General features: G+C 41.0%; 3 protein-coding genes across 11 annotated transcripts in view; 1 reads left to right on the top strand and 2 right to left on the bottom strand.

Moving 5' to 3' along the window:
- The window catches only part of LOC131259837 (glucose-6-phosphate 1-dehydrogenase), a 285,104-nt gene that overhangs the window by 148,385 nt on the left and 120,890 nt on the right, over positions 1-15,829 (top strand). The window lies entirely within an intron of this gene.
- The window catches only part of LOC131259831 (serendipity locus protein alpha-like), a 162,050-nt gene that overhangs the window by 54,387 nt on the left and 91,834 nt on the right, over positions 1-15,829 (bottom strand). The window lies entirely within an intron of this gene.
- LOC131259842 (single-stranded DNA-binding protein 3) overlaps positions 1-15,829 on the bottom strand; it is a 41,708-nt gene that overhangs the window by 13,632 nt on the left and 12,247 nt on the right. For all 9 annotated transcript variants that reach the window (XM_058261446.1, XM_058261439.1, XM_058261442.1 and 6 more), the window contains exons 2-5: positions 14,724-15,566; positions 3,575-3,647; positions 3,200-3,346; positions 1,199-1,330 (exon numbers count right to left, since the gene is read on the bottom strand). In XM_058261446.1, the coding sequence (XP_058117429.1) occupies positions 1,199-1,330; positions 3,200-3,346; positions 3,575-3,647; positions 14,724-14,779 (408 nt within the window). In that variant the 5' untranslated portion in view covers positions 14,780-15,566. The remainder of the gene's footprint in view (positions 1-1,198; positions 1,331-3,199; positions 3,347-3,574; positions 3,648-14,723; positions 15,567-15,829) is intronic.

The raw sequence follows: 15,829 nt of genomic DNA, 5'->3' as shown, positions 1-15,829 counted from the left end.
AAAAACTCAAAATAGTCAAACCTAGCGAGAATAAATTGCAGCAAAGGCAAAAGTAATGTTTCTACAGAATAAAAAAAAACCTCGCAAATCTTAACAAAAAAAACCAACAAATACGGAACGTTTGAACAATAAATTCGATTTTTCCACCGCAATAAGCTATCTTCTTCGTTCCACAATTAATTATTACAACAAGCAATATGAGATGTTTTATTAAATCTCCTAAAAACTGTGTACAATAGCCAATACAAGGTAGGAATGAACAAGAAGATATAAAAAAATAATAATTCACACACTGCCATTTATGTCATACAAAATACATATAAAGTTTCAACAATCCAACAAATAGAATTCACCAACATGATTTTTGTATATTTAACTAGCCTATTTTACTACAGTTAACTGGAGAGGGTACAAAAAAAAGAGAACTAACTACTTCAAAGAATAATGGACAATCGATCAACCAGCAAAGTAACATTTAAGCAATCAGCAATATTACATCTAACTTAAAGATTCCCAAGCAAATTATATTCAACACTGCGTAAGATATAAGATTTGATAATGAACATGAAGACCGAAGAGACCGTAGTGCAACTCATTGATCAGAACCACATAAGTGACGAAATCAAATTTTAACGATCCGCTAAGGACCGCAAAAGGAAACCGGGTTTGTAAAACTCTCAACTTTGGATACAATTGTATCTAATACGCAAACTATATTGCAAATTTTAACTAAAGGGTGAGTAGAAATCGTTTACTGTTATAACTAATGATCGTCCATGACTGCATTGAAATCACCGCACCCCCAACATAAGAAACGAGTAAATGAGAAAGCTGTGCAAAAACGTTAATCCAAATGAGTTCTACCAGCTATAGATGGCACACATGAGTTAGGGGTCACTGCTGCATTACACCGTTATCATCCTGTGTCACATGTTGGGCATTTTCGCTGCCCGCAACAACTGTGCGCAACACACCACAGTGAGAGTGTTGTGTGTTGGGAAGGAGTTTGTGCATGAAACAAAAAACCAAGCTGCCTACATCTGCAAACTGCCAAACCAAACCCTTCTCGTCGCGCTGAAGAATGATATCGGTGGTAATGTGTTCGGCGAACGAAAATCGCTACGGTGATCAAAGGCATATGAACCTGCCCCACCCAACCAAGCAGCAGCCCAGGTCGAGGGGGGTGTTGAGAACTTACCGGAAAGAAGCCTGAAGGTGCCATCGGACCGCCCGGCATACCTTCGTTTGGTGGTAACTGTCCCAGAGGGCTCGGTGCAGGTCCTGCATTGTGTGCTATTCCGTTCACTCCATAGCCTGAACTCACGAAACCCTGCAAGAAAGATTAGTAGCATTAGTTGTGGCGAGGAGGTGGATACAATTTTATGGATTGCATTTTTGTGTTCGTCGGCTCAGTGTATTTTTTTCTTATTCGATTCTTTTCCTGACAAATCTTCATTTCTAAATTTGAAAGCATACATTACAACGGTTCTGTACAAAAATTACTGTTCGGCGAGCTTTCCAATGTGCTACTTACACCATTAGAAGAAATCTGATCAACAGGTGGAGGGGAGTTCAAAAGGTGATGGTAAAAAGCTAATCGCTCCTAACCTCGGTGAAAGGGCTTAAGCGTTCCGCGAACGAGATCGCCTCATACCACGCCCGCGTTCGCATTCGAGTCACTTACTTCCAAAGTGCGATCGACAAGCTGGAGGTTACCTTTCTGCTTTCTATGCCGATCATTACATCTGTACGATCGTTGGTTTATTTCTTCGGTCTCTTCGCGACGTGTGAAGGACCTAGCAGAGCGGGAGATTGATTGTTCACTTTTCTTCCATCCGGCATCACTTGTGGTGCCCGGCCCGAAGTACTCCGTTCGTGACCGAAACCTATGGTTCCTAAGCTGCAACGCCAACGGTAGAAGCCAAGGGCCCCCTAACCTACGCCGTCCGTCCTTTACACTTTTTTTTCTGTCCATTACTCTTTTTTGTGATTGTTTTTCTGTTATTTTCTCTCCAAGCGCTTTTAGAGAAATTTACAGTTTTTCGCCCGCTTTTCCGTAGCTTTCTAACGGTTGGCGACGGACCGCTGAGGTACCCGCCACAACGCTAGCGCACAGTCGCAACCACAACCGCCACCAACCAAAGATACGCACTTCTACACAGTGAAAGATTAATGACCACGGCTAACACACACAGAAAAAAAGAAAACAAAACGCTTGGCTTAACTAGGAATTGGTACGTTGAGAGGCACACTGCAACGGGACTGAAAATCTTCCGTCTTATGCTTTGCTACAGTTTTACAACGGTGTTAAACCAAATACGGACGGAAACTTGACTTTTCGAGAAGACGATTCCGTTGTGCTATGAGTAGTTAGATCCCTTTTCTTTTCTAGTACAGTTTTGTGATTAACACTTCGGCAGCCCAACGTGTGGGTGAAAGGCAAGGCTGATCTTGCCACGAAACTACTACAGTATTGCACTAATATAATAGTAATTGCTAAAAGTTATCCTTTGCAATGCAGGGTCTATTTGTTATTTGGTTATAAACAAGTCTTAGTATTTGTTTCATGAACAAATTTTAGCAAAACAGATTCTACTCATAAATGACCCACATAGCGAGTGACAGACAATTCGGATCTTCCCATGAAATTTTATATATTATTACATTATTATAGTGGAAGGCTATTGTAAATATAGAAACTTATCGTTAGGGAAGCTTGGTTTATTTGTTATTTGTTTAAAGCCAAATATTATTGATAAAGGATACTTTCTGGATAATATATTTTAATAAATTCAATCCTCAATACAATAGACATCATTATCGAAGAATCAAACAAATAAAATTACGATACGCTGCGCTTTGTATTTTAGCTTCGAGCAAAAAAAACTAGTTACTCTAAAAGAAAATAAAATCTCACCGTCCAGTCATTAAAAACAATGATTTCTACAGTTCACTACATGTTTGAAGTTGTACCTTTAGCCATTTTTATCTCTTTTACTAGGAAAAAAATTACAATTTTGAAATTAACGTCAGCTCTACAAAACCCATAACTGAAATGATTTTTACCATTTTTCTATTGCCTGGCTTTCTACTGAAGTTCCATCAAGGCTAGCTCCACAATTTGTGATGCTGATGGTCAAGAGGTCTTTTGACTATAGAAAAATACTTATTCAGAAGCGCTGATAAGGGTGTTACTTACGTAATCATGAAATGCTTTGGCCTCGGATGAATGCTCGCAGGTGTCCCGTCGCTCCGGTGCCGCACAGTAGAGATCCCAAAACACGCACCACCACGAATGCAGGAAGCCCGGTGGTTCGCCTAGTGTGATATTTTTCTCCCACCGAATCTGGACGGGTTGGACGGGGTGCGTTTGCATGGAACGTGAGTGACCGAGAGATGACGAGCAAATCAGTTAGAATGTTAAAGATCACCCAGGACCCACCAATTCCACACATCGCGATCGTGAAGGGGTGTCGTTGTGCTGTACAATACGAACACGACGACTTGCCGGGGCAAGTCGTGTGTGCGTAGAAAGACAAGGATCATCCCGATCACCCGGACACGGCTGACTTACCTCCGATAAGAATGTTTGTGCTGCTTTCGATGCTCCTACGTGTAATAAATATTCATATACATAAAGTGCAATTCTGTGAACGAAACCAGAAGCGAGAAGAGAGTAAATTAGAAAACGAAACTCGAAATCAGTGAAGTTGAAGAAACGAGGAAAAACGAAAGAAGACGACGAAGAAGAAGAAGAAAAGTCGTAAAACATTGAGCACTTCGAGAAGAGAAGAAACGTTCCATCATCCAGCGTCCATCACACACACACACATCATCATCATCATTCGACGCTTTGCCCCGAGAGCAACGAAGGAAATCAACGCATTAAAACAATACATAATTATCCTTCGTTATCTCTCGGTTTCACGCATTTCGCGTCCGAGTTGGGCCGGATGAAGAGGGATCGACATTATCGGCGGTGTCGCCTTTCTTCCGCTCGTTCCTCCGCCATCTCTCCCACGGTTTTCGTTCGTTTCGCCTTGACTCATGGGTGAGAAGATGGCCCGCGAAATGAAGTGACTGACTGGCGGCTGATCTCGATCGCCGTCAACGTAAGCCTGCAAAAATCCCAATTAAAGGAACGTACATACACCCGGCGAAAACCCGGATGCCGGTGATAGTGAATCGCAAACGGAGCCCCATCACCAATTGCCTTCCTTCTGCCAATCACCTCAAGCGATGCTTTCTTTGGTAAAATTGACAAACGAGCGGTTTCATAAGTGACAGTCAAGTGTCAAAAAATGGCTCAACGTTATCGAGATTCCAGCGAAAAATTTACCTTCAAAGGCAATAGATGTAGGTCTATTACATTATTGTCGCTCGCTGGTTCAATCTGTACACACCTTTAAATTTCTAAACTGGAATTGGATGTTGATCAAAAGTATTTTCGTTGATTTAAAATTTATTTAGATTCATTTAAATAGAAAATTATTCATTCAAATTAAGTACACAATAACTTGAACTTTAAATTCAATATTTTAACAAATCTGAAGTAGTTTGGAGGAGGAATAAGAGAAACAACGAAATGAAAAAATATGGTTTATTTTCCAATGAGTTTTCAAATCCTTAAAGTATCTTCAAATCAGATCCAAGCCACCGGCGAAAGGATTTGCTTACTGCACGAGCATACTATCAACGATATCATTTGGTGGACGTTTTATCGATTCAAATTGTTTTTCCCCCAGTATTTTACACCATCAATCCGAGTTACAAAACAAACGTGGTGCCAAACCTGCACACTTGGCCACTGGGAACTAAGTCCTCCCGGAGGTGGTGCACTGTGGTGTGTTCCCGCCAATCGCGACGGAAAGAAAAGGGAACGATGATTATGGTGCTGCTGCTGCTGATGATGATGATGGCGATGATGATGATGATGATGATGATGATGATGACGATGCTGATGATGGCGATGGTGGTGGATCGCAATGAAAATGACGATCGGACGGACGGCAGAAGAAATCGTCGTCGGCAATAGCAGGAAGAAAACGACGGCAAATCCAACCACCGCCGGAGGAACAGAAAAACAGGTTTTTGGCGCAGCACTCTCGGTTATTCTGTTTCTTTGCCGTACGTTTGCCTTTTCTTACCGGTGGCGGCCGTTTTCGCTACTTCCTTCACATGTAGCAGCAGCAACAGCAGCAACAGCCCCCGAGACACAGTATATTGTGGTTTATTTTTGCTCACCAGACATTCGGTGATTTTTTTTTCAAATTTTGCTGTTCGCGCCACATTGGCTCAGAGTCCTCACCTGTGCATACACAACAAATGTACGTATATGTTTCCTACATATAAGCGACACGTAGAATAATCTCAACAACAAAAAAGTGTAATAGAACTGGGTAAAAAAAAACCTCCCCCGTGCGGTCGGGTTTGTCGCGTTGGTACCAAATAGGGTGCCAAAACCGTACGCCTAGAAGAAAACAAAAATTATACACCTTTGGCAGATTCCTTTGCACCGATAGAACGAAAACCTTCCGGCCTTGGGTTTGACGAACTCCGAAGCTGGCCTTCGGAGGGATGACCGTATTGGGGAAATGCATCAACCCACGTTTTACTGAATGGCTAGGAATGTCTAGGAATAACAAAATTGTCACTTAAATTTGTCTTTTCTCAAGCAAACATTTTAAAAACGATAAATATTAATTGCTTCGAATAGTATTTAAGTATGCAGCATTGTTGAAGATCGATTACTTTTCAGTATCTTTTAAGACTCTGTATTAGACACAGTTTGATGCTTCTTTACAGGATTACGTAGTTTTCTTCGGAGAAAAATCGTCAGTAATAAGAACTTATACACCACTATGTGCTTAACACGTTATCCGCCATGTCAGTTCCTGGGGACTGACGGTGAAGTTTCCGTTCACGCCACGTCGGTCCCTAGGGGCTGACGAATCCATGAGTCACGTCGGTCGATCAGTGTCGGTCCGCCAGTGTCAGTCCGTGAATGTCGGTCCGTCAGTGTCGGTCCGTCAGTGTCGGCCCGCCAGTGTCGGTCCGCCAGTGTCGGTCCACAATGCAGCCTTCTTAGATGATATACGTATACAGGCACGTATAAAAATTAAACGCGAAATTGTTCAAAAATACTTCAGAATAGCTTTGAGGCATACAAAAATAATAATGTTTATTGTTCTTGGAGTTCTACAACATCTCATAATCACAATTACTTTGGTTTTTCCTTAGTTTTCGGCTTGAGGCAACCCAGATGCGTTAAACACATAGTCAGATGAGTTAGATACAAAATGAGATGAGTTAGAGACAACTGTCGATGAGCTATTTCAATACCAGTTGCTTTAGAGACAACAGTTGATGAAATATTTCAAAATAACGTGCGTTAGAAAAAAAATCACCCGCTTTCGAGGCAAAGTTGGCTGGCGAAGCCTGTATTTTAAAGTATGACTTTATTGCTTGCAAACTCCTAAAATATCAATTCTTGTGGTGCTGGACGGCTAATGCAATCTTTCACTACGAATTTTGACACATTACTGTCAGTCAGTCATATTGGATGTAATGCTATTTAAGCTTATGATTTGCTTATACTACAAAAGAAGTGTTCAACAAAAGGATGCCAATGAATTGAGATTCTGCTTTAACACGTTAACTACTGCCGTGTCACCCACAAAGCGGGAGACAGCAACAATGCTCATCAGCCCTTTACACTAATATAGTGGTGAACTTATGTAGTGGTAGGTTATAATAATTACAAAAAAGTATGGAAAGCCTACTTTTTGCTTAGTTTGGGTAAATAAATTTGATAACCAAATTTTAACAAAAATTATTGTACTAAAAATCTGTACTAAAACAGAAGTCCACGTACTAAACTTAACTATATGTATGTATTGTAAAAGTTTATAAAGATTACGACAAACATTTGGAAAAAAGCGATAACGTAAAAATAAAAGAATTTAAATAGTGTTACGTTGTAACAGATCCCTTATCGTATGTGCCTCAACACAGCACGGAGGAGGAAGGTACAAATTGAACCTACATCTAACCAACGGTTAATTTACTGCCAACAACACCAACAAGACCATTAGACATTTGTAGCAATAAAATAAAATGCGACGCAATGGATCCAGATTTGCACACCCCACTGACGGAACAATCATTTCGTCAATATTTACGCTGTTTGTTTTTCCCTCTCATCAAACACATGGTCCTTCACAAGCGCAGTGACGGCTATTGCTTATCAAGCGCCGTTTGCGCACAGTTCTGATAAGACCACCAAACCTCAAGAAGCATCTAGATATTAAGCTGACCTGCTGACGCGCTGCGTCGACCCAACGCCGCTCCCCTCCTTCTGCGCGCCTAAAAACTTGATCACGCGCTCTTCTCTTTAGGTTGTAACGTCAACGATGTTGTGGCTGTGCTACATTCGCACACACGTCTGTAAAAGTACACGGTATCGAGATAAGGAATGGAGGGAAACTTGTTGCGCGCCCGCGCCGTCGTTGGTATCGACGAGAAGATCCGGGAAAACAGTTCTAAAGGGTGTAGAGAGTGCAAAAAAAACATACTAACGGATCTAACGCGAAAAATTGGCCCTTTGAAAATAGGGGGTTAGTTCTTGTATTTTGTTTGTCAAATATTCTTAAGACTGTATTTAAACTCTTTTATTTGAAACAAACGTGAAACATATACCGAATGAAAAACCCCTTTTTCTATAACGATTAATTCGATGGTTTTGAAAATCACCAAAATGTTTGTTCATGTTGAAAAACATACATACAATTCCAGGTTTTGCCATCTATTTTAAATAAAATAGATAATCTTTCAAATTTCATTCGTTGCTTGAACTGTTGCTGCAGTAATTCGAATTAAAAAACTGGCTTACTTTGACATTTTAAATATTAAAGGCCTACAATAAACATTAATTAATTAAACATGGAAAGCCACAACCTTTTGATCGCGTCCAGTTATGGTATCCAACATAAATATAAAAATTACTTTTTAGTAAATTTTCTGATAAAGGGTCAAGCTTGAAGAAAAACCTATGACCAAAAATAAATTTGAACGATTTGCTCAGATGATCGGACAGTTTTCCTTCGTCCTTCGAGTGATGTACGGTAAAATCCTGTCCCTAATTCCTATCAGTGCAACTCGAAACACATCAAAGGCCAGTCGACTCCAAACGGAGTTGCACCTGAGTTGCACAACCCGAGTTAGACAGGACGGAACGGAACCCATTTGTATTCAAGCAGCACCGAACAATCTGCTCATCAAAGGGCAACGAGATGCTTTCATCAGTGCTGCTGCTGCTGCTGATTTCGTCGGTTCTTCGCTAATCCCATGCTAATCATCAAGAGTTACGGAAAAGGATAATCGTATCTCGAACGAAAGACGGATGCAGGCTTTGTGTCGGAGAGCCACCAGAGTCCCGACAGACGAAGGAGAAACCACCCGAAAAGCATACACAGTTATGTCTTCTTCCCAAACGCCCTCACAGCATTCCTTCGCTCGGGAGCCTGCTTCTGTTATCAGTTGTTTTGATGTTTCTATTCCCGGACCCTTGTGCCTTCCTGGTCGTTTTTTAATTTTTTGTCCTATGCTTGTTTGCTTTAAATCAAAACTACATAAGGTCACGTTGACACACCATCAGGTATGCTACTGAAACGTGGGCACAGGCCAACAGAATAATCGATATCAAGTATTGTTGAACATGCTTAAATAAATAAAAAGTACGAAAACAAAATAAAGTATTTTGTAATTTTAAAAGGCTTCATACTTTTTTCCATCTTTGCCAATGGTTACGAAACGAAAAAGGAAACCAAAAGGTCATTTAAATTTAAAAACAAAAATTTTCCTTGTAAAAACTACACGCAAACAGTGTGGCATTATTTGAAATAACTAACAACAAATACGGATGCCTCGAAGCCAGACCGAAGCTATATTGCGCTCCCAATGGAAGCGCACATCCGCCAAGTGCTTTAAAAAAATATATAACCAAAAAAGTAAAAACGATGGCAATCGGTATTAAAGCGGAACGTCCCATTCAGTACCAACACACAACGTTGAAGAACTTTAGTGGAGAGTAGCAAAAAAAAAATACAACAGTCAGTATGTACCCAGCATACTACCTGCCTGCATCCAACCCGCACCATCCACTCCCTCCCCCCTTTACCGATGTTTTCGACGCATAGACGACAGCAACGGCAAGGAACGGCCGGAGATAGTAGCAAATAAATGCCTCCCTCCGTCCGCCACTCCACGGCCACGGCCACGAGGATTTTTCAAACCGTCATCAGTTCATATCCTTTTGAGGATTTACCAGACTACGCGCTTTGGGGACGGCCCCCGCCGCATCACTCCCGCCAGTTCCTTTCCCTCGTTCATTTTTATTTTTCTTGCCCCTCATTGTCCGCCCAAAGGATAACGCGAACGATTTTTGGGAGGCTTTGGGTTCGTATGCGGGTTGCGGGCGGGCTATGTACAACAGCATGAATGTACATACACAACCGATTCGCATACCTCAACACAGCTCAGGCTGAAGGAGTCCCCCCCAAACAGGGAAGGGTAGATTCGGTGCCAACAGAAAAGCGAGCTTGGAGGGCTGCTGCTGCTGCTCTGCCGCTCTCTATGTAGAAGAATCCGATTAGTATGTGTCACACTCGTTGTCTGCTTGGCTCCATATCCTCATACTCCCATTGCGGACCTCCACTTCGCCACGGGAGGGCTACATAAGCTCCGTGGAGATAGTTACAACATAATTTATGTATCTTCTTGTCACTCATCGGCGCCTCGCACACCGAACGCTGGTGAGTGGCAGGTGCTCAAAACAGTTGTTCTAGGATGTTCAGAACCGTTCCCAATCCCTGATTGGCCTGAGTTCCTTCTTGCGTTAGAAAGTATCCAGCGTTTTTTTTTATTTCAAACGTTTCCCGAGAACCAGGAGAAAGTTTGTAAACCCATCTACTAACAAGCTCCGAGAGCAGCTTTCTTGAATACTAAAGACAAGTGGTCAACTTGAATACAGGTAAAACTAGAGCTGCTGCTGCCGATCCTTGCGCCGCAGGGACGGAGAACACGCTTCCCTCATATACTGCCAAAGTTGAACAACTCTAGGGATATATTTGTACAATCGATTGAACTCGTCGAAACTTCGCTGCCCGATGAAGACACCACATGAAGGGGAGTTTCGGAGTTGACGTAAAAGGTGAGGACACACACGTGTCGTAACGCTTTCGTTAGTTTTCGGTTTTAGTTCATATTTCGCTTTACCCTAATCAAAAAAGTTATCAATCGATCGTGTAAGGAGGTGCGATCGTGTAAGGGGCCTACGTAACACTGATTTTCGTCACATACAAATAAGAATTTATCTTTTTATAAGACATTTTGAATTTGTCACTAAGGGTTCTTGTTATAGAAACGCGTGGTTTTCCAGTATGTTTCAATTACCATTTAACATGATATAAAACATTCATTCAACAACCACATACCACCATTCCTTCATAGTTACTATCGATGTATCATAAAAATATGTCACACTAGCTTGACGCCCCGGCGTTGCTCGGTAACAAAGGGATTGAGAAAAGAATTATGGTTTTACTCTTTACTTGAAAGTTTGAATTAATTTATTAGTTACAATAACGGCAAATTTAAATGTATGAAATTTCATGAATTTCCCCGTGATGTATAAACCTTAGGGTAACTATGTTGGATACACCTTGACATTTGTTTACATGCTTGTTTTGTTAGTGTTAGTAAAACTGAGTTTAAATTGTAAAATTTAGATAATTTTATCAAAAAATAGTGATCAAGCAAACCTTCAACAACATCTGCAGTACTTAAACTTAATGTGTGAAAAGTTTCAGAAGCGACGGTTCAGTATTGGTCGAGTTTTTAGTGTACACAGAAAAACACATAAAAAAAAGCTAAAATATGTAGTAGATTTTTAGATTTGCTCATTTTGAACCACAAATCCAATATTATTCTTTGTCCGTTACTGGCTACTGCACTAACACTTTCAATGTAATATAGCAAAATAGAAAGTTAACACTTTGACGTCCGCGCAATTCACGGTATAGCAACGCATTACGACCGGCGCGTTTGCATTAGTTCCTCCGTATCTGGCCGCCCTGTTTGATCATTCTTTTTCAATCTTTATTAGAATTTACGTACGAACAGCAACGCACCCTATAAAATTTGTTTACTTCCCATTTAATATTTTTTTACATCCAGTAGTCTGTGGTGCGTGTCAGGAGACAGCGTTGACAGCACACCAAAATGATGTGATCGGATGAATCGTTGAAAAATGAAAAATCGTTTGGTTGATGTTGAAGGAGTCCTGTCAGGACAACCTTACGAAAAAACTAATTTCATGTAAATTTTTATAAAATTCTATACAACAACACATTACTAACAGATATAGTAACATAAGGATGGCAACATAGATAAAGAATATAATAATAATAAAAAGATAGACTTCTTTATTAAATAATGTTCAAACGATCAACAAGTGGCCTTAAGAATTTTGGATTTGGAAAAGAAAATGTCTTGAACTTTTCAAAGTTCTTTATTTAGCTCTCATCGAACCCAAGATTCGTTGACCAAAAGTAAAACGGTGGAAATAAATCCCGAAGGTTCACAGGAGCATGGCGTGCAAGTAACAATTCGATTCGATTGCTCGTTCATAAAACTCAACGAAGAAACAGTGAATCACACGATTCATTTTGGGAGTGTTGTTTATCGATCGAAGACCTCGAGCAGATACGTGAAATCGGGCACATTCGACAGGCAAAAAGATCGCGCACACCAGCCCTCTTTACCTTGGTGTTCGCTGGGGTTGTGGTCACACGGTGTTGGTGCAACATTTCCAGGTTGTCCAATAGGACTAACACCGCGGTTACAGAGCTCGGAGTAGAGCTAGGGACTTGGAAAGACAAGCGCCTGTATTGCACCAAACGGCGAATGGCCATCGTCAAGTGAGCGCGATGTAAACAATCGTCTTTCTAAGTTCGCGTCCGTTGCGAAGGATCTTTCCTCGGGCCACCACTCCAATTTTCCCATCCCATAGGTGTTTTGGGGGAAGGTAGTGGTGTTACGCCACACGCTAGGTATGTCGCACAGAGCGGCGGCCGTAGAGGTTCGCAAAAACGTGTTGAAGCGTTCCAAATGCGCTCATAAACGTTACACAACGCCCATATACCAGCGCCATCCAGCGGTCGGTGGACACCCTTCGGGTGGTGCGGGAAATTCCTTCGCCGGCAAACGCCGTCGATCGGACACGTCTGTGTAGGGTGGGTTTTGCGGCACACGTATGGAAGCCGCGCACATACGGTGGAAGCATATCACCGAGCTGCGTCATTACTTTTTGCGGGGCGAATAGACGACGACGACGTACACAGAGAGGGAACCGCTTGACGTGTTGGGGAATTCAGACAACAAAATTGGAAGATATTTTTAGGAAATAATACACGCGGATAACGCAGCACCACAGTGATCGTGTGATGGTTGTTTCAATCGCCGGTTGAACATAAAATGCAACTCTGTCTGAAGCTGAAGCTGTTACAATGAAGGACGACAATCAGATCATCGTGGTGTTACAAAGAATTGTTGGAAATTGAAGACGATTCTAAATTTTCTTTTATTCGTGAGTGTTTCATTAGCGATCTTTGAACAATATAATTAACTTTTTTCAAATAATGACCAACCCAAATAATATGTATCTTTTTGAAATACGTTGATCTAATAGCAACAACTGTAGTGATCTTGTGGGCTGCCAATATTTTTTTAATGTGAAATTTGAAAATGATTTCTACCTTCAAAAATATTGCATGTTGCACTTGAATAAAGTTTTATGTCGTTGCTCCTGATAGCATAATTTTACAATAAACAAAAGTCCGTGCCACCTTATTTTGAATAGAAAGCTACGTTTAATATGATTTTCATGGAACCTTAATGGATTAGAAACGTTGCAAAGACATTAAAATGTCCCAATCGACCTTCCACTGATCATTTGGAGAATTCATTAGAAAATGCTTTGTGTTTCAAACATTTAAAATAAATAACTTCTCCTTAAGGTAAAAGTATAACCCTTCCAGAAGTGTTTTTCATTTCGTTAAATGTGACATTAAACTATGAGCATACTTTCAAAATTTTATAAAACATAAGATTTTCAATGTTATCGCCTAACGAGGATTCTTCCTGCCTCAAGCTAATTGTCATGCCAAGGCCGCAAAAAGGCAAAAATTGAGTCGTTCTTTTGCTTTCCTTGCGCTCATATCACCTTCGAAGCCCGTTACTAAGAAAAAGGAAGAGACGTTGGCAAAGAAGGTGATAAAGCAACGTCTCCAAGCACACCCCCTTACCCATCCCCGCTGCAGATTGTCCTGACTCTGCCTCTGTGTATGTGTGTGTGTGTGTGTTTTTTATGAACAAACATAAATAAAGAAACGACGGTGATCGACGAAAGCTGCGGTGCTTGGAAGGTTTAAGATGTCGATCACATTTTAAAAAAATGGCACGGCTCGATTCACCCTGGAAAAATGGTAATGAACCGGTGAGGGAACAAAGAAAAGGAGGAGAATCGATCAGACGTTCAAGGTTGGCAGAAATCTATCTCGGCCTTAAGCGGTGCATGGTTTTACGATCTCGCTGCGTCTTTCACGATTTTTTAGGGGTAACAATTTTCGCTCGCGTCGCAGACTGAAAATCTCTAAAGGTGTGATTTTTCGTCCTTTCACAAATCGTTACCGAAGAACTTGGTTCAGCACAATGACTGGTGTGACTCCACAAACTGTGGCCACAAAATTAACTATACGTTGACTATAACGTACTTCAACACGAAGCAATCAACAGAAAAGTTGTATGTAAACCGTAGCTCTGTGTAGAATGAAAAACAAAGTGTATGATAAAGATAAAACAAACTAATTAGAGTTTAGCTATCAATATCTTCAACAACATTAAATCAATAGAGCTTTGTTGCATATATCAGCGTAGTCATAGAATTTATCACCTATTGCTTAGCTATACCTCATTACCCACCTATGCTCCCGTAAAGAGAAAAACATGAATTTCTCTCAGTTTCTTGTAGAAAATCTGTGACGTCTCTTCTATTGTATATTAGAACCGAATATGAATTGATTTACTTTGGACGGTAGTTGATTTACTTTGGGGGGTTTTACCTAACGCTTATAACTGGTGCATTCTGTGAGGATTAGTGTTGGGTCAAGTAACACCTTTTGATGTGCCGTTCTGTGGTACCACACATTGTTTATCTGGAACTGTCATACAACATCATTATTTCAATGTTCAGCAACACCCTACCCTTTTGCTGATTTTATTTCACATATACTTGTATTGTATGCCATCAACTTAAAAGAACAGTTTTTGATGGTTTTTAAAAATTATTTCATTTCTACTTATCAATTCTTCTTCTGTTTTTCAGTGTGGTACAAGATGGGAAATTATTTTTAACCAACTTCCATCTATCTTACAACAGAAGTTACATACTCTGTTGGTTTAATTTTATTTGGGTAGCCCAACAATATTTTTTCAAAGTGCGTGTCTGCTGCCACACTGCACTGGGCTGTTTGTGTTGGATAGCAAAGTAGCACACGACCCAACACTACCCATATCTGCGATAAAATCGTTGAAAATTTCATCATAAAAGTAGCATTGCATATATGGATCTCGTAAGGTTGCTATGGCATTTCAAAGATACTTACTTTTCCCTAGCTTGTGCATCGGACGGCACCGCTGTCCCTTTGCCTTTCGCGTACATTTTCGCGTCAATCACTAACGCGCTCGTCTGTGGGTATCCGTTGCGCCGAAAATGATTTTGAAATAGTGAACCCCCGCTGCCACCTCCTGCACACAACGCCCCTCGTTGCGGCAAGATGGATTCACTTGTCACACCACAGGCTCACTGCTGATGCACTCGCCACATACGTGCACATCCGCGCGCGCATACACTCTCAAACGTGACCGAGCGATCGCCCGAGGCCAGATCCAGATCGACCGCACACACTACCTCGACGATCAGCTGCTGCTAGTAGGCTGCTGTTGGACTAACCGTCCGGCACACAACCCCTTCTGCTTTCCGCGCTGGAAGAGTGGTGGTGGTGGATTTGTTCGGCTTTCTTTATATTTTTCTTCGGATGCACGGACCCACGCTTTCACATGCACTATTTCTCGCTATCTTTCCCGGAACCTCTCGCGTTGCACAAGTACACGACGATGAATCTCGAACGCCACCCTACATTTACTGGAGAAAAAACACTCGCCGGAGCTTGCACACCTATACTCGGTGCAACGATTTCGACGGATACACCCGTTGGTCGGCAATGCCTTGAGTACTGGGTTAGGCACCGTTGTTGTATTTTAGTCGATCGTCAAAAGCTACCAGCTTTGATTGTGTTTCTTCTTCCGCCTGCAATATTCACTAACGGCTTAAACGTAGTCTCAGTGCAAGAAACTCACACTACTCATTTGTTTACTGCTATTTCACACTTGTTGAAGTACACGTTAAAAAAAACTACAGCATCTCGCGCCTTACAGCTGTAGGGTATCTGAAAAAGAAAATAAAATAGAAATTGTTAGTTTTATTTGGGAGAGCTAAAACCCATAAACAGAATTACTCAACACAATTGTTAATAGATACTATTTGAATCGTGTTGTGTTTTGGTATTTAACAATTGTGAAAATTATTGAATGAAAAATTACCCCTTTCTTATATAGTATTCACAAAACAATTTCATTTTTTGAGAACACTGTTTGAGAATATTCAATATCTTTAGGTAGAATATCGAAAGGCATGATTACGATTTCCAAT

This window comes from Anopheles coustani, chromosome 3 (genome assembly GCF_943734705.1).
Source record: "Anopheles coustani chromosome 3, idAnoCousDA_361_x.2, whole genome shotgun sequence".
NCBI lineage: Eukaryota > Metazoa > Arthropoda > Insecta > Diptera > Culicidae > Anopheles > Anopheles coustani.
The sequence above is the reverse complement of the archived record's forward strand: the minus strand, read 5'-3'. Positions and strand labels throughout refer to the sequence as shown.